General features: G+C 42.1%; 3 protein-coding genes across 3 annotated transcripts; 1 reads left to right on the top strand and 2 right to left on the bottom strand.

The window, feature by feature from the left end:
• Positions 1–417: 417 nt before the first annotated feature.
• On the bottom strand, positions 418–6415 carry LOC100830124 (phosphoinositide phosphatase SAC1). The gene is made up of 16 exons (XM_003573226.4): positions 6274–6415; positions 5948–6152; positions 5532–5697; positions 5214–5436; positions 4919–4995; positions 4431–4618; positions 4126–4223; positions 3513–3646; positions 3287–3421; positions 2545–2914; positions 2108–2229; positions 1898–2017; positions 1533–1763; positions 1265–1453; positions 1072–1183; positions 418–966 (listed from the first exon to the last, which is right to left on the bottom strand). The coding sequence occupies exons 1-16, from the start codon at positions 6346–6348 to the stop codon at positions 712–714; spliced, it is 2700 nt and encodes an 899-aa protein (XP_003573274.1). The 5' UTR covers positions 6349–6415; the 3' UTR covers positions 418–711.
• Positions 6416–7340: 925 nt separating this feature from the next.
• Positions 7341–11290, bottom strand: LOC100829817 (TOM1-like protein 5). The gene is made up of 10 exons (XM_003573225.4): positions 11123–11290; positions 10737–10892; positions 10310–10388; positions 9830–9928; positions 9631–9744; positions 9103–9260; positions 8384–8459; positions 8103–8188; positions 7833–7994; positions 7341–7756 (listed from the first exon to the last, which is right to left on the bottom strand). The coding sequence occupies exons 2-10, from the start codon at positions 10835–10837 to the stop codon at positions 7408–7410; spliced, it is 1224 nt and encodes a 407-aa protein (XP_003573273.1). The 5' UTR covers positions 10838–10892; positions 11123–11290; the 3' UTR covers positions 7341–7407.
• Positions 11291–15385: 4095 nt separating this feature from the next.
• On the top strand, positions 15386–17515 carry LOC100829510 (glycolipid transfer protein 3). Its single transcript, XM_010235946.3, has 6 exons — positions 15386–15728; positions 16178–16233; positions 16360–16490; positions 16601–16736; positions 16940–17083; positions 17163–17515. Exons 1-6 carry the CDS (start codon positions 15536–15538, stop codon positions 17196–17198), a joined length of 696 nt encoding a protein of 231 aa, XP_010234248.1. The 5' UTR covers positions 15386–15535; the 3' UTR covers positions 17199–17515.
• The last annotated feature ends 710 nt before the right edge of the window (positions 17516–18225 follow it).

Raw genomic sequence — 18225 nt, 5'->3', positions numbered from 1 at the left:
TCAGAATTTTCTTTTAAACCACTTCAAATGGTCGTTATCTCGGCCACCTCGAACTCTAGTACAAGTCTTTTTCAGCTTAGCAGCCATTTATAGAATCATTTAAAATTAACTTTTCAAATAGTCGTCGATCATCCACCTAAACAGGGATTAAAAAAATTTAGGCGGCTCCTCCGACCAAACAAAAGGATTGGAACTCCTTGCCTCTCAAACTTCAGCTACAATTGTTTTTCATGAGGATAAGTACAAAAAAAAATGGAATTGGTCTTGACATGTTGGGATGGGTCACTTTATTAACAAGAAATACAAGTTGCACTATCCAACAAGAAAGCAGTTGGTGACTAGTGCTCATAGTTTATTCTTGGAGAGAAGACCAGAGATTGCTGCTAGTGTTGATAAGCACTGGAGAAATACTGATCATAATCTCAGAATAAAGAGTGGAGACAATGAGATAGATGATTGAGAATATACACCTTAATTCTCACCCTTGGTTTACAGGACCAAAAACCAAAACATTGTTTGTGTTCTTCAATCCTGTATCCACCAAGGCCTCTACAAGAAGGATGATTTTATTTGTTTGCTCCCAACAGAAACAAAAAATGGACAGATACCTTCTTTTGTACAGTAAAAGGCACTTTATATACACGAAAGGAACGGTAGGATGAATCACGGATTTCCTAGCAATCTGTACAACTTCTACGGCAGGAACCGGAGCTACTGTGTAGTGGCTACCGCACGCAGCTTCTCGTCTCCGATGATCCACCTTGTCAGCTGGCTTGGATCCTCAGCGAGGGCCCCGCATGACGGGATGATGCTCAGGTCTGATCCGATTATCTGGTAGTCGTTGAGTGCGGCTTTCATTTCTGACTCCACCCACGCTTCGTCTGTGATTTCGATGTCCACGCTAAGGGCCTCGGCGTAATGTCGTTCTTTCTCCGGGTCGTGCTCGAAAGGATCCATGACGGGTCCCTAACAATGCATGGGGCATAAACAAGGTGAGCTTGCGTGTTGGGGGAAGCACCGTGACGATGAGGTTTTAGACTGTGTTGTTTGCAAATCTGATGAGTTGCTTACCTGGCAAAGTTCGGCATAATGTTTATAAGCCCCACTGTTCTCATCTTGATCATATAATAGCTCTCCACCGTACCAACCATTCTCTACATCCGCTGTCGTCAATGCTAGATACCTGCACAGTTAAGAGTTAATTTGCAGCAGGATTTCAGATATGTTCATGGTAGACTGTGGACAAGATAGATATATTCAGCACCTTCTGAAATTGTCCTCCTCACATGAACCTTCTGACGAAAGCCAGTTTAGTTCCCCACATAGAGGCGCATTTGTGTCATCTTTGTTTCCATCGTTCGCACTTTCCACTGGAATAACTTTTGCTGTTGGAACTGTCTCGGCGTGTTTTCTTTGACCAAACAACCAGTTTGGGCTTTTAAGCTGTATCTCACTGAATCATAAAAACAAGCTGTAAGTGCAACATCAAGAAAGTAAATTCAATCAAGAACATCCAGGGACAAAAAACGCACGCTGCATCTGGTGCCATTCCAGAAGTTCCAACACCTCCACTTGGCCTTAGATCAGCATCACAGTGAAGCCTCACACTCCTTATCGAACTACAGGTTCTTTCTATAAGTTTGTCAAATGAAGTAAGTTTCATCCGTGAGAAGTCCTCTTTACATGCTGGCACAGGGCTCAATGTGGATCTAGGGCTCAGGGCAGCTTCAGATCCACCGGACGCATTATTTGCAGGTGAGGAACTGTGAATTAAAAGGAACACACATTTTATTGCAGATAACTTAATACCAATTGCTACACCTCGTAACGTTAAGGACTAGAATTGCACTGTCCTAACAGATTAACAGACTAAAGTACATAACAGAATCAAGTTTACCTCAGACGGTAGCTATCTGACACAAGATCATCACCAGCTGTTGTCACGTGGAGATAGTAATCAGTATCCAACTCCCAGAGAGCTGGTTTTCCTTCTTGAGGTTGGAAATAACCAAGAAATCTGGTAAATAGCCAAATTAAGAATTATTAGAGGAATACATATTTTTTCTGGTAAAGATTTTCAGGATTATAAAACTCACATCAGACTTACAGATTTATAGCATCTTGTTTCTCACCATCAGTGTAGGCGTTGCTGTAATAACGCTTGATTGATTTTAGAAACTCCCTGGATTGAGTAGTAGCCTTCCACTTCCCTTGCCTCTCAGGGAAAACCTGAGAAAACAAGTAAATAAAGTTTATTTTGCTGGAAAATAATGAAATTAGGGGAAGATGGGCAATTTATTTGCCAGACCAAATAATGCCTTCTGCATTGCCCTGCAATAGTGTATGCAAACAGATATAGAAGAAGATAACAGATTAACCCCCATGTTCCATCCCCAAGAAAAATATGTAAATATGTGTTTGGTACACTAAATCTGAAGATCGGAGGTTCATTATAAGAGCCTTTAAGTATTTGGCCATTGCAAATTACTCATATCCTCTTGATTCGACATAAGATGGCACGAGAAGAGCTTTAAATATACAGACCGTATTATGTGCTGCCGAGCCTCCATACTGATGAGCAAGTGCGTCGCCCATGCTCTGGTACATTTCCATTAAAGCTGAAGCAATGCTGCTATCTGGGTGGATTTTTGAAACAGCTGTCAGCCCCATTGCATGAAGTTGCCTCCCCAAAGCAGCAAGGCCATAAGCATACTGAGCAACATTTGTGCGGTCCAGGCAATCTATGCAATTCGTACGAAGAACTCCAGTTTGATAACAAGGAGCATCACCAAGAGGCTCTTGTTTGCTATCCTCTGTTCTCATATCCTGAGAAGCTGTAGAACCAAGTGCATCAGCATTACTAGAAAGCCTCAAAAGGTCTCCAGAGCTAGCTCTTACATCAATGGAGCCATCCCTGTGAAAGCAAATGGAGGAAAATATTGTCATTCTGCATTTAGGACATGCACCCTCTGAGGGCTTAGATGGACAAGACATGTAACTGACACTAGTTGTGATTTACTGATGTCGGCAAATTCCTGAAAGGGTTCAGTGAAATTCTAAATTCTCATTGAAAATTGACTATTTAAGCCAGGTGACCAAGACAAAAAATGGTTCTTGGCAGTCCGGTACAGCTGCTGTCAACTATTTTTCCCACTCAGTTTTATAATCCTTGGCCGAATGTAATCAGCCAGTGATTGCATTTGTTTAGTATCTGTTATAAGTTATATATATTTGTTTAGTTCCTTTACAAAAACCTATAGACATGCGGATGAACTGATATATGTACCTTGCAGTGCTAGTTCGACTAAGCTGGATTGGCCTTCTTTTCTGAACTTTTGGCTTTCCACTGTAGTAAAACCCAGTAAGATCCAATGCTTCACTCGCTACACCCCCTAAAACACCTAGTACATTTGCGGACTTGCTGAGATAACAGATGGAGAATCGTTAGCACATGAACAGACTCTTAACTCATAACTCACATAATTTTGAATTTATCAAGAATCAATATAAACCTTTTAGCAAATTTATGAAAATCCCAGTGGATGAATCTCAGTTTCTTCTCTTCTGGGACATTTTGATTAAGATATCCAACTGCATTAAAAAATTCACGCCTGAGCATCATCTCTCGTGGCCTTTTTTCAACAGTCTACACAAACAGCACAAAACAGCAACAAATTGAGGATAAAAGGTAGTGGTTAGCTGTAGAAAGAAGTGTAAAAAAATGAGCTATCAGCTATGTATCAACACAATCAAACATGTTTAAGCAAAAGTTGTTCAGTAAAAAAGGTAGGAAAAAAACAATTAAAATCAAAAAAAATTCTAACTTCAATTTTCACTCAAAATGGCATATTACTCTTACTGTCTTACATTATCGTATCTGTTTCTTGGAAGCATAAGAAATCAAGGGGGAAAGTGCAATGAAAAAACAAAAAATGCTGAGGGTGTAACTCTACCAATAAATATCATACGTATAACAGTCAGCTGAGCTACTCAATTTGAGGTCAAAAAGTTGGATAAAGATTTGGAAACAAATCGGGGTAATCACTTTTTCTCTGTATCATTAGTAACCAACAAGGCAACAACATTTGACAATTCAGGATCCTAAATCAAGTATAAAGCACATACCTTTATTAAATTAAGTATTATGATAGGTTGCCCATATCTCTGAGCAAGATCATCAAAATGTAACTTGGTTGCTTCATAAGTAGGATCATACCTCTGCACTGCACCAGCATCCGAAGGTGAGAATGCATCGAGATATTTAATTGATTTCAAGCTTTTAGGAGCATGGACAGATAAGATTTTGGATAAACCTCAAATAGTTAAGACACAAAATCGTTCTCCTCTATCTCAGGTATAACAGAAGTGTGGAACAGATAAGAATTTGATCTCATATAAGAATAAGCTAATTAGTTAGAAAATATATTTACCAAAAATATCAGGCTTAGGACTAAGTCGGCCAGCCTCTTGTGACCAAAAGAGAGGGATTGATCCTCGCATCTGTACTATTGCACTCATTCTTCCCTTCCAGGAACCAGCTTCCTCTTCAAATACTATTTGCTCTGTTTCGACGTCGTTGGCAACTTTTCCATGGTCATTCACACCTCTTTTTAAATACCTACAGATACCATGTGGGAGATAAATATAACCTATTACAGGCAGAGAATAAACAAAAAAATTATTGGCCTCAGTTGGCAGGGTGGAGGAAATGAGTAGCAGATGACTGTCAAGAGTTGATTTGAAAAGCAAAGCATGAACCGAGTCACCCAGAACAAGATCTTACACGTGCATGTGATATATCAACAGATATCAGAAGAACACGGCTACAAGAGTATGTAAGCTTAGATAAACAGCAGTAGGATATACAAAGTGAAAGAGCATCCAGAATTATGCTAGTCTTAAAGCACATGAAACCTACCGTGTGCCTGCAAAATGTCGAGATCTTCTAGAAATGAGGACAACATTTAGCTCCCTGCCAAATATTGACAGCTTGACCTGGAAAATGCATTATGTTAGTTATAGAATTACCCATCAAGCAAATAATAAATCCTAATTTCCAAGGCCTAGTTCAGGTAAGAATGGTTCCATTCAAGAATCAAGAAGGCATCATCTCCGAACCAAATATGAATTATACCAGATATGCAGTAGCATACAGTAGAAGCAGTAACCGTAGCAAAATCAATCTACTTGGCAGACTATATGTTAGGCATAACCTGCTTGAAGTGTCCATGGACCAGAGCTACATTCCAGAGAGTATTCTTGCACATTGATCGAATTGGCTCTGTCAGGAAAGTATTCCATACAAACAAATTTTCATAAGGCAATTCCTTAGTCCCAGCAGAAGTGACATTCTGCTGCAAGCTCTGCATGATTGGGTATGTGTAGCTGTAGAAGAAATCCTTGGTGAGATCAACACTTGCCAAAAGCTTCTTGTACCTGTTACAGAGGCATCGTATATTTCCCAGAGTTCAGTAACTAAACATACAAACATGACTACCCTTAAGTTCAAAACGGCGAAAAATAACTTATACCTCAGCTCGTTCTTAGAGGTCGCGACATCCGTCTGCACAGATGTGTGTGGGATGGTGATCATCTGGCTCTCATCTATACAATATATAGCATGGCCACAAATGCAACCAATTTGACGGCGCTTGGTGACTAGAATCAGGTAATATGACTCCAAGAACTTGATGCAACCTACATAGCAACAGAAACGAAGGAACATATGTTAAAATAAAGCAGCATGAGGATGCGAGTCTTCCAGGTTTAAAAGCAGCAGATAATACCTAAACTTAACTAAGGACTGATGCGGATTACGAGAGGGGATTTCCAAGGGATCATTAAAGCGAGCTAGGTTAACGATGAGATGAAAAGCAATCCAATGCAACAGGATGAAGGAGCGGGTGGGGTAGGGGATGAGGGGATAGGAGGAGGCAGGCGGGGGAACCTGCGATGCCATAGGCCTTGGTGACGAAGGTGAGGCCCCCGGTGGAGCGGTTGCCCTCGGCGATGCGCTGGAGCAGGCTCTTGACCTCCTGCTGCGAGTACCAGACGGGGTCCTCGCTGAGGTGGAGCTCCGACTTCTCCGAGCGGTCGATCTTGAGTACCCTGAACCACCGCTTCTCCCGCGAGCTCCCGATCAGGTAGAACCTCTGCGACCAACGGACAATTCGGTCGGACCCCGTCAATCCTGCAATCAAGCGAGCGAGCGATCCCTTCCCGCGGGCGCGTGCCGGAAGGATGTGGAGGGAGGAAGAATGGGGGGGTGCTTACGGCGCGCGTCTCGTAGAGGCGGAACTTCTCCAGCGTCGCCGCCGCCGCCGTGGGGCCGTCCGTCTCCGCCGCCATCGATCCCGATCGAAGCAAAACGTGCGCGAGGAAGGGGATGATGATCGGAGAGGGGAACAAAGAAGGCAGTTGTAAATTCTAATAGTGTGTCCCAAGGCTGGAAGCGTATTTTCGAGAAACCCGTAACTCTGAGGTGAAGGCGCGGCCCGCTTCTGAATGTGTTGGGTGAAGGCGTATTATGAGAGAAGGTCGTTTGGGTTTCGTTCACTTAACCAAGTTTTTTTTTTTGAGAGAGAGGGGCACTTGATGAAGATTTAACCGATCAAAATCTTTCAAGTTGCAGGGAGTGTTTGATTTTAGTACAGATAAATACACCTGAAAATTTGGGTAATGAATATTTTGGTTAAATTTTGAGGGAATTTCATATATATACCATCCAAAATTGGGCCAAATGCTCAAATACCACTAAGAATTTCCGCCTTCAAATCTGTCACTCAAATTCCGAATTAACCATTACCGTTAGTTCGTGATGTTTGTTATAGCTTATTGGATTGTTGCCCCTAGAAGCCAAATAAACATATTCAGAGGGCACCATATATACTTCATTCGAAAGCTTTTTGAAACGACCATGATCCAGTCCAGTGACAGCCGGCTAAAGGTAATGGAGTATCTCTGACAGGCAAGAGCACGCCTCGCGTGCCCTCTGACACAGGTAACTCACGAAAGAAAAAGGTAGAACAGACAAAGCATCAAAGGGGAAGTTCAGGATCACAGCTAGCAAGGCAAGTATCAACCTATCTATAATAAAACTCATGGTAACTGGGCGGCTAATGAATCGTCTCCAACAATGTCAGTCAGCCATATGAGATGGGGAAGTAAACTGGCAAAAAAAGAAGAAAAAATCAGCAAGCCAACACCAAGTGTGTGTACAGACTACAGAGGTAGGTGGTCAGTAGGAACTAGGGAGGCGAGGCGAGGCCGAGGGGGCGACGGCCTCTCCAATGAGCATCGATGTATTTTCACCGGGCTGGGCGAGCGAGCGGGCAAGCCGAACGGAGATTATCCTGAAGAACCCAAAAAAGAACTGTATATACCATACTGCAACCGCCCCCTCGACAGTCAGTCGCCGTAATCTGTGCTGCCGCTGCACGAGCTGCTGCCGTCCCGGCTGCTCTGCAACGACAGGCCCCTGAGGTGGCCCGGCAGGTTGACGCCGCCATCCAGGCTCTTCTCCCGGAAGAACCTCTCCCTCTCGGCGTGCTTGGCAGGCGGCGGTGGGATCAAGGCGGCAGGGTTGGGCCTTGCCTCCAGGTGATCTGGTGAGCAGATGTTCAGCACGCCGGGTTTCCTGTCGGGGAGAGGTGGTTGGATGGTGAGCGGGCGCCGCATCTTGTCCTCGGGTATGGATCGGAATGATGGGATGGAATCAGGTGAATAGTCTTGTGATAAAGCCTTCCCCTTCCGCAGTCTGTTTCACAGTAAGCAAAATTTGGTAAGATGGGACTCCTTGAACAAGTGAAGGAACGAGGAATACGAAAACTCACCTCCGATAAAGACTTTCAGCATCTTCTTCCTCCTCGTCTTCCTTTAGATTAGAAGCTACTGCTGTTGTAGTTGGTTGCACTGATAGCAACGCGTCGTGCCGTACAAGGACCTTCTGTAGTTCTTCATTCAACTCTATGCATTGTGATACCACCACTTCATCCCTAGAAAACAGCAATAACGACTCACATATCAATGTTACGATAACACAGCTATGATGTGGAAAGCAACCAAACAAAATCAAGAGCACAAAAAAAAAATTGAACCTTTACCTTGCCGTCATAACCAGATGCATTATCCGGTGCTTTTGAAATGTACATTGCTCTACAAGATCCAACACAAACTCATCTGTTGCTCCCTGCAGATACAGTACTTTGGTGTAAGAGTCACGCTAGGTTAATCTTCACAAAAACAAGCACAGTGCACTCCATTCAGGTTGCTTTCCCAGAATACAAAGATATCAGACTAAAAATCCACGACACATAATTGAAGCAGGAAATGATACAAGTATCAGCCCTACTATTGACGATGTAAACAATGGCTTAATCTGTACCTCAGGGTGTCTAGGATCCATGGAATCAAGCACATCCCTTAAAACTTCCATGACGCTAGATGCTTTCTTCATTATACTGAAATACACATAAATGTACTGTCAGAGCAGAAAAAATATCTCAAACATGTACTGTCAAAACAATTGATGGTCCAAAATGCATTTAGATAGGCAAAAAAAGGAAATGCAGCATTTGCCACATCCACAAACAGTTAATAAATAATACAGAGAGAATATCTAGTCGTGGCACCCTAATTATTCACCAGGATGCAAGATGATCAAGAGGAAAGGTATGGTCCTAAAAGTATGTAGCTGAAGCATGCTGTTGTTTGTACTTGCTACTCCATTTTGGCACTACTCACTTCTATTATGACCATGTTGTTTGGTCCTACCATGCCAAATTAACACGGATAGCTCAAAACAAACAAAGATGATATATACAATAGAACAACTTGCTGGTGTATTGAGTGACAGAAACAATTTCCTCTCTGCAAAGCTGGCTTCTCAACTGCCCATAAGTTCAAGGCATGTACAGTACACAATATAGAATGGAATGTGGAAGGCAACTATGAGTTTATTTAGTATTCATCAGGAAGGAACCGAGGTGTTGTACTAGGAAAAAATCATTTTCAATTACTCAGCCATTAAGCCTTTGGTAAAAAAATACAATGTAAGCTTTGGTTACAGACTAACAAGGTAAGAAGATCCACGGCATAAAATACCTTGAGTCAGAAACAGGCTGCGCGTGAGCTTCCTTCTGACCTTCATTCAATCTGCTAGATAGATTGTCCTTATTTGGTTCGATTGTTGCTTCAGGCACTGGATGTTGTGCATGTGTGACGATAACATTTGGACCATTCGCAAATTTTACACCAGCAGACTAAGAACAAGAAAAATAATAATATCAGATATGTATACCAAATTACTAGATACTGTACTTTAAACTATCAATATTGGAATCACTGCATAGTTCATATACTGGAGTTGTAGAGGTGCTTAACGTATAAATCATACAACAACCAACAGATATCCCTACATCAGGCCTCAGTACTATAGAAAAATAATAATAAATTTGGTATAGATAAGAACACGCAGTCCTCTTGGTGCAGGGAAAAGATTCCAGTTAAGAAAATCCTTATACTATGCATATATCACATAGCAGTTAGGCGCTGTCCCAATTATCGTCACAATATTGTGGGAGAATTAGAAAGCAAGGAAATCAAGATAAACAATTAAAATAGTTTACCTACCACTAAGTCATAATACGCCTCATAGTACTGGGGGAACTTCCCTTTAGCTCCTCCAAGGGATGTTTGGGTCGCATCCAATAAAAGAAATATCTTTTCGCGACATGGCAATTCTGTCTGCAACCAAGAGTATTTTGCTATGTCAACATCAATTAGTAAAGGTGCACAACTGTCCTCCAACATTAGGCGAAAAAGATGTCACCTTTTTCTTCACTATTTTCACAAGTATAGGGAGGAGCCCATTATCAATGACCTGCTTGTGGATTGGCTCTCCACAATTATTCATGAGCATCTCCAGTAGCTGGACCAAATAAGTAATGCAAATAGATGTTAAAGGACAGCAATATAAACCACATAGTTACAGAAATCCAGATGGAAATGGATTTACTTAACTTTTATATGGAACATGACAAGTTATTTAGTTACAGTGACCAAGTATCTTAGGTGCCTCTATGCTATCTTCTATAGAAAAGCTTGGGGCCTCGGGGAAACCAAACAAAGGATTTGTGGAGTCCTCTTTTGCAAAAGGATAAAAGCACAGCTAATCCCTTTGATCTTACATGTCCCAGATATGAAGAAGCGCTATAACGAGAGTGTTCACATGACTAATTGAGAACTCAAGCACTGCAATTGATAGAAAAATCAGGCCACATAGAGGGCTGCTTCCGAACATATAACTCACCATGACAGCATAAAGTTGAGCATTCTTGCTCCTGCTTCCTATACACTTCTTTATAGACTTGATCACATCCTTCGCTTTCCTGATGACAGTAACAGGGCAAGAGAAAGAAAAAAAAAACGGATCATTCGAGGAAACAAAAGCACTCTTTCCAAATGGCAACCCCTGAGCTATGGTTTTGTAAATAAAATCTTCAGGCCAACTAGCGATCAAGAACCGATAGCTCCTTCAGATCAGTTCAGTCGTGCACTCAAAAATCACAGGAAAAAATAAACATTTGAGGATACTTGGAGGAAATTTCTAGGTTGCAAAATCTTAAACTGAATCTTTAACTAGCAAAAGTTGCAATGCTACATGCGTAACTGATGATTTTCGAAGCAAGGGTTAAGGTACTCCAGTACGAAAGAAAGGGGACGGAGGCAAAGATTACCCCGGATCCCGTGCGACCAGCTCGCAGATTTCGATGTTCTTGCCCCAGTCCATCTCCTTGAGCTTCTCGCTCGTCGCCGCCTTCACCATTTCCGAAGCCATCTTCTTGTCCACGCTACGATTTTTTCCTTCTTCTTCCTCCGAGAAAATCCAAGCCCTGATTCGACACAGCACAGGTGAGTAAAAGAGCGCCCCCCCAAAAAAATCCCTCTTTTCGACCACAAATCTCGCGAAACAAAAACGCAGTCCGCAAGCACGAAAAGAACATTCTTCCGGGAGGAGAAGGGGAAAAGAAGTAAAAGAAGAATCGATACCAATCTACAGCACAAGATCGATTGCTTGGAGGGGAACGAGAAAAGGAGAGAGAGGCAATAGCAAGGCACGAACCCGGATCGGCTGCGGCTGCCTCGAGATGCGTCGCTAGTGCCTCGTCGCCGTCGTGGGCGGCGGCGGAGCCATGTAGCGCAGTGATCTCACTGGGATGCGAGAGAAGGATGGGTTGGGGACGAAGGAGGAGAGGAGAGAGGAGGCGGCTCTGGAACTGGAAGGAAGGCAATAAGGTTATTGGAAATTTCAATGCAACGTTTTTTCTGGCTCTGGATTTTGCAGATTGCACCCTGTCTCTTCGGGTGTTAGATTATCGGCCCAAATGGCAGTCAAAGAATGCTTGACAGAGCATTTGTGGACGACTTGTGTCTTTGCACTTGCACACAAAAGTCTTCTGCTAGTCAAGAAGGCATGGTACAGATTTTCTGCTCTTTTCGGTTTCCAAATTCACATCGCATAAACCTAGCAAGTTATAATAGATCAAAATTGACAAATTGTGATAGTCAGAAAACAAAGAGAAATATTCAAGGCGATTAATTAGTACCAAATCAATGCGTGAATGCTATTCCATACAATTCATAACTAAATTTGTCTCTCTTTTTTTTGGATGCGTTATCGAATTTTAATGTCAAAACATATGCATACCTGAACTTTATCGCTGCATGCAATTGTCGTGTCAAATTTTATCGATCAATCATATCCCTCGAGCGGAAGGGAATAAATCATGAATAGAGATAACGGGGTATGGAACTATATTTAGTCGAGATATTGCTGGGAAATTGGCACGGAGAGTCGTTTAGGTCAACTGAAATTCAAAGATCAAATGTAAACGGGCATGCATTTCTACGCATGATGGAGTGAGTGTTTGCTCCGAAAAATTGGTCTGCGTGGACCTGTTCCAAGCATTGTTGGTGTTTCATATTTGGATCCACAACACGCATGACAGAGTCGGAGTGAGAGTGCCATTTGTCGTGATAACGATGGAGTGAGTGAGTGCCATCTTACCAAGTCTTCCAATTCCAAGTCCTCTTGCCTATCTCGGCCAGCCAGTCAAGCAAAAACCGTGTTCCAGGACCAAAGAAATACAGTACAGTAGAAAGGGTGTTGGAGGCACAAAAAGAAACATGGCAACGCACTGTAGAGGACCTATATGCAAAAGAAACGTAGCGAGAGAAAAGAAAAGAAAAAAAGAGCAAAGCCGTCCGGCCGGCGCGTGTGGCGGGTCGGGCCGTGGGGCCCACCCGCGTGTTGCCGACACGTGGGACCCGGAGGTGGTCCCAGTCGGTCTAGAGACAACGGCCGCCGCGTGGAGTGAAGTAGAGTGTGGACTGAAGCCGGCGGCAGCACATGGGGGGTGGGCCCCTTGGCGCCGCGCCCGAAGCCTAATCAAGCTTGAGCTTAAGTTAATAAAGCTAGCGAGCTGGACTTGAAAGAGCTTGCTGTAGCTCACTGGCTCACTCACTGACAATGTGGGCAGTCTTGAGAGACGTACGGAGCAGGGATTACAGTAGGGCTTTGCCTGTCTGGTGAATTAGCTCAAGCTGCTTTTGCATCAGGGTTTTAATCCCTGTAGTTTTTGGGAAGCAGGCAGGCAGGCAGCTAGCAGTTGCGATCAGACAGCAGGCCAGGCAAGCGCCGGCGGATGTTAACGGTCTCTGTCAGTGGTATACTACAGTCTACATGTGTGATGACGATGCTGATTGAAAGTGCCAGATGTTGATCCAATCCAATCGCCACACAGCTAGCTAGCTGAGCATGCAGGCTGGTACCTGAGATCTAGCTAAGAGACTCGTAATTTATTTCGGAATCTGGAGAGAGAGAGGTAGCTAGATAATCTCACCGGCCAGACGCAATTAAGAATTAAATTAAGAGGAGAATAATTGGGGCTTCCTAGCTTGTTCAGTTCAATGCATGATGAGTGGATCTGTGGAATGGTAATTAATTAAAGACCATGCTAAGGTCAAACTTCGGTAGTAATGACACTAACACAACCTGCTTTGTGCTCACTTAATTAGCTAAGTAATGGCACTAACCTGTGGCAGACGATCCACCGACCTCTCTTCGATTCGATTCGATGGATCTGTTTGTTGCACAGAGCGATTCATTAGCAATTTAGCAGGTTCGGCGCATTTCGTCCTTCTCTGTTCTGTTATGTTCTGGGCCTGATATTTATTTGTCCCACCAACGAATCAACCCTGCTTTCTCTGCTTACAAGCCCACCAGGGCCCGGCCCAGTCCAGTTTTTAACTTACTATTCTCTACTTTACTATAACCAAACATATTACGCTTGATTATCAATTTCTTTCGGATTTAAACCCAAATAAATTAGCCACTCCCTCCGTTTCTAAATTCTTGTCGTGGTAATAATTGTTTTCTTGGTAAAAAAATAAACTACTAGCTAAATGTTAGATTCTGATATTGGGGTACACCATTAATTTCTATATGTGTGGCATAACTCTTTTTCTTTCTCAAACAACTGATTCCCCCTTTTAGGGAAAAAATAATCATCCTAGACAGATTCTGTAGGTAGGTTCAGGTAGCTAGCTAGTTTACCTTCAGGTAGTCAGGTCCTTACTATATCTGGTATAAGAACTTTATGGTGTGTTTGGTGGCCTGAATCCATCCAGAAAATCTCTTCTCGTCCCACTTTTTCAACTCAGATTGTGTTTGTTAGCTTGGATAGGACGTGTAGAGATTAGCCCACGTCATACGAAAAATGCCCCTCAGCCTGGCCCGGTTGTGAAGCTCGAATCGAGCTTCACACCCCCGCCAACCTGAGTCCATCCTGCAATCCATCTCGGGGACCACCAGCGCATCCCCAGACTTTCTCTCGTGCCCCTCATTTGCTCCCGAACAAGAACTCGTTCCCCCTACTCTGAACGCCGCCCTCCTGGCTGTCATCGCCCCCTCCCCTGGCCGCCCCAGGACGCCGCTGGCCGCCCCCTCCCCTCCCCATGGCTGAAGGTCGCCGTCCCTCCTCATGGCTGAAGCTTGGACCCGATTGCTTTTCTTGTTTTTGTTTAGGGACCTTTGTATAAATGTTTTGGACTGCTCTAATCTCAACTCATCATGCTACCAAACAAAGTATTAGTCCAACTTCTCTCAACACATATGGGCTATCAAACACCAAAAAAAATCTCAGGCCAGCTTGTACGAGGTCATCATATCTCAAGTGGGAGAGTGAATCTGGATTCACCCGGGCCACCAAACACACCCTTAATCTTCCGGTAATCAGGTGGTCTTTCGCGCTAGCATATACTATATTCAGTATATATACTTTCAATTTCACGGAGTAGTAACTAGCTAGAGCCACTGATTGAAATGGATAATGATCAGAAGAACCATATTATTAGTTGATTGTACGAAATAATGTCACGTCATGACGTACTTGAATTAATTAATGTACCTTGCCAATCAGTCGAAAGGCATGAAAACATGTGAGCAGAGTAGAAGAACTCTTTTTTCTTTGGAGGTTGGTAGATATAGTTTAGTTATCGCGTAAGAGTCGAAGCTAACATTGATAGATTCTGCCAGCACCGGAAGAATCGATGCTAAGTTAACTATGTAGGAGATTCACATCGACCAATCAATGAAAATAGCAAATTAACAGTTGGGATACGCGATCGATGATGACATGATTATTTCTTTTCGGACTAGATGATGACATGATGATCACATATATATTCCTTTGTTAATTAAAGCAGAACACGGAAAATCTATCTGATAATATGCCATGCTTATTCATATTCTCCTACTTTGTCACTCATGAGTGATGATTCGTCTGGAGAAGTTAAGGTTTCCATCATCTCTGTAGATGTTATTTCCTTCACACATTTCTTTCACCTCGAAATGGTTATTTTCTGGTCCGATGATTGCGCTGGAAACTGGGGAAATAGTGAAGTAATAGTTCATTTTCTATCTTACAGTCCGCTTCCATTACCTAAAAAGTCTCAGAAGCTTTTTCTCGCATGTTCCTTGCAACAATCTCCAAAGGAAAAAAAGAACACAACTTGCTGTTTTACAGAAGTCCACATTATACCAGCATACGACTTTTCGTAAGAAGAACTCTGTTTTTATTTTATTTTTCTTGCAACCTGGAGGCTTATATGCAGATTAATTTCCAAGGGTTTAATTACAGCACAAATAGTACAAGGAGATGTGGTAACTACTGTTAAACAAGTCCGTGACAACTGCGTCAAATAAATTTAAAACCATCGTAAGCTAGGCGACAGAGCCACCGCCTCTTATTTTACTCCCAATATAATACACCATTTGCTTCTCTGACTTGACACATAGGGGTGTGAAGGAGAACAGCTCCAGGACATAACAATTATTACAAGTTTAAAAATACATTCAAGAAGTTGACCCATCATTTGTCCCAAGAAATGGCAGCAAATGAGCTTTGCAGTGTGTGTGTATATAAGCAGGGGATTAGTTGAGCCAGATATCAAGTTAAGCTAGTATCTAGGAGAGATGGAGAGGGAGAGGGAAAGGGAGAAGATGGAGAGGGGCAAATCTGAGCTGAGGATGGCCATGGAAGAGCTCTGCTTACTCAGCTCAGGAGATGGAGAGCAGGATCAGCAGGAGCAAGAGCAGCAGCAACAGCAAATTAGGTCGTCCACCATGGATCTCATCTGTGTATCCAAACAGCTCCTTCATGTCCTTGGTTAGTTACCTACTCAATATTAATTATTCCATATGAAAATATATATCTTGCTGTTTTTCCATTCTTGATCAATAAAAGTCTTCCCTGTAAAGAAAAAAGGAACCCTTCTGTTTTGTTGTTCTAGAGAGAAGCATTTTTTTACTTGTATATGCTTTTCTGTGTCTTGTTATAACTTTAAATTATATATTGTTGGAAGGATCCTGGAATATTTTCTGTCATGAAGCATGCGAATGGAACTGCCCACCTGAAGTGGGGTTAAAGGGGAACACAAAATAGACTGAAATGTGAAACTGAAACTGAATTTGTGGGAGCTGAACTTTGATTTCTTCAGAGCTGCTCTGTTTCAAACATTTGTTTTCCATCTGTATCTTTAAAATCAAGTGATCATCTAAAAATATAACCCTGAAAGTCAATTTGAACTGACAAATGCTTTGTTTTTGCCGTCAAAGATGAGATTGGACCGACTTTACTGGTACTGAGGCAAGACATTCAGCAAAATGTCCAGGTGATTAATTGCTCTTTGTATGCAACCAGTTAACTTACTCCCTTGGTGCCCTGCATTCTGCATTGCATTTGTTCATATTGATAAGCAAATGAGAATGGACAAAATCCGCATGTGAATTATTTGCAGAGATTACAAGATTTTCATGCGAGAGAACCGTCGAAATATGCGAGTTTGACGGCAATCGTGACTGGGGAAGTGGAGGAAGGAATCTCAAAGAAGACCAACAGCTGCACCAGGACTATTATCTGGCTGGCTAGGTAAGTTAAATTACACGCACTTTATGTTCATCTTCTTTTATAGTACCATATATATGTCAATTCTGTCGCAAGAATTATTTCTCAAGTGTCGCTAAACGCGTCTGGTTTAGGTCAATGAAATTTTCAATAAATTTACTGGAGAGATTAATGAAGAACTCAGAGGTTAGTCTGAAAGAGATGGTAGAAGAAGCATACAAGAGCACCCTGAAGCCATTCCATGGATGGATCTCATCAGCTGCCTACAGGGTATGATCAGTTCACACACTTTTCATGATCAACATAACTTCTGCAGAATTACATATCAATCTACATGAAAAATCTTGCAGTTTTCTAAAGATTGTTTACTTGAAAAATCTAGCTCATCATTTGTACGCTTACGTTAATATTCCGAGCTGGTTTCCATTTGTATCCACAGACCTAATCTGTTGAGCATAGTTGCAAACTGTCAGGTAGCACTGAGTCTCATTCCAGACAGGGAGATCTTCATGCAGTTGTTGATGGGAGACTGCCAGGACCTTGAGGACTTTGCAGGAGATGTGATGATCTTGGTCTCCATTGTTCATCCTCTGCTAGAGGAGATCAATGCCATTTTGGTCAGTGATCCATTTACCTGTACATCTCCTTAATCAACTAGTCTTGCAATGCATGAAGATGAGGTTAATTAATTTGCAGGTTAAGCACCAGCTGGAGAGCCTGAAATCCACCTGAAACACAAGGATGGCTGATTATTGTACATAGCTACTACTCTTCTACTACATGAGCTAGTTAACCTATCTTTGCCTTGTAATGGTGTTTAGTCCTAGACTCCTTTTAAAAGAAAATTAAAGCTGTCCTGTCAACAAATGTCTGTGTTGTATGTTTTCATGCCCTTGTAGTTCTTGATTAGTGGGTTGGATGTATCAGAGGAATCGTTTATCTGCTTTAAGATTTGTAAACTCTTGTTAAAAGAGGAGAACCAAAAAGGTGGCAACACCATTCATGCTTTCACAACAACAACCACCAAGAATCTTATTTCTTCTTCTATAGTTCCTACATCTTTTGTTGTTTTCCTCTTGCTTGGCCACAAGACACGAAAACGGAGAAAGCATGATTTGAACCTAATCGATCTATTAGAAAATGAGGATGAGGATGACAATGATCATTGAGCCACTTGCAATTTCATAGCAATTAACCAGAGAGGTTTGGTTTGGTATGTTTCTTAATTAGTGTGCTTGTCATATCGCCAGTGAGCACAAATTAAGCTTAGTTATCCGCAAAGATAGTTTTACTTATCAAACTAAAATTTATGTTAATATATGTTACACGTCTTAATCACTACTTGATCCATTGTGCAACTTGGATGTTTGTTGCCTAAAGATAGCATTATTAAACATAGTTAAAAATCTGATTTATTGAGCTTGGACTTTCCATTATTTACTCACGAAGTATTTTAACACTTACACTTTGGTATGACTATCCATTTCTATATAATATTTTCAGATTTATTCTTCACGAAAGTTAATTTAAGACCAGGACCTGGAAACCGTTTGGGCCAAATTCAGACAAGTCTTGGGCCCAAATGGGGTGGGTGGGCCTCACGTGCTAAAAGCCTAAAACACAGGATGAATGAGGTTCAGACTAGGCGGCTGAATTTACTTCCTCTAAAAAAAAGGCGGCTGAATTTACCTGGATATAAGTGTTTCGAATCTGACTATTCTCTAATTTAATTTGCTCCTCTTGCTTGCTCATTAGACCT

Source organism: Brachypodium distachyon, chromosome 3 (genome assembly GCF_000005505.3).
Source record: "Brachypodium distachyon strain Bd21 chromosome 3, Brachypodium_distachyon_v3.0, whole genome shotgun sequence".
NCBI classification, from domain to species: Eukaryota; Viridiplantae; Streptophyta; class Magnoliopsida; order Poales; family Poaceae; genus Brachypodium; species Brachypodium distachyon.
The sequence above is the reverse complement of the archived record's forward strand: the minus strand, read 5'-3'. Positions and strand labels throughout refer to the sequence as shown.

Excerpts from the sequence above, each read along its gene's own strand:
- LOC100830124 (XM_003573226.4), bottom strand. The coding sequence starts at position 6,348 with ATGGCGGCGGAGACGGACGGCCCCACGGCGGCGGCGGCGACGCTGGAG. Across the intron at positions 4,619-4,918 it reads CGACATTTTGCAGGCACACG|GTATTTAAAAAGAGGTGTGA; the intron begins GTAGGTTTCATG and ends TGGTATCTGTAG. Across the intron at positions 3,422-3,512 it reads TTTCATAAATTTGCTAAAAG|CAAGTCCGCAAATGTACTAG; the intron begins GTTTATATTGAT and ends CTGTTATCTCAG.
- LOC100829817 (XM_003573225.4), bottom strand. The coding sequence starts at position 10,837 with ATGGCTTCGGAAATGGTGAAGGCGGCGACGAGCGAGAAGCTCAAGGAG. Across the intron at positions 10,389-10,736 it reads CTGGTCGCACGGGATCCGGG|GAAAGCGAAGGATGTGATCA; the intron begins GTAATCTTTGCC and ends TACTGTCATCAG. Across the intron at positions 7,995-8,102 it reads CATCTGGTTATGACGGCAAG|GGATGAAGTGGTGGTATCAC; the intron begins GTAAAGGTTCAA and ends GCTGTTTTCTAG.
- LOC100829510 (XM_010235946.3), top strand. The coding sequence starts at position 15,536 with ATGGAGAGGGAGAGGGAAAGGGAGAAGATGGAGAGGGGCAAATCTGAG. Across the intron at positions 15,729-16,177 it reads ACAGCTCCTTCATGTCCTTG|ATGAGATTGGACCGACTTTA; the intron begins GTTAGTTACCTA and ends TTGCCGTCAAAG. Across the intron at positions 16,737-16,939 it reads TCTCATCAGCTGCCTACAGG|GTAGCACTGAGTCTCATTCC; the intron begins GTATGATCAGTT and ends GCAAACTGTCAG.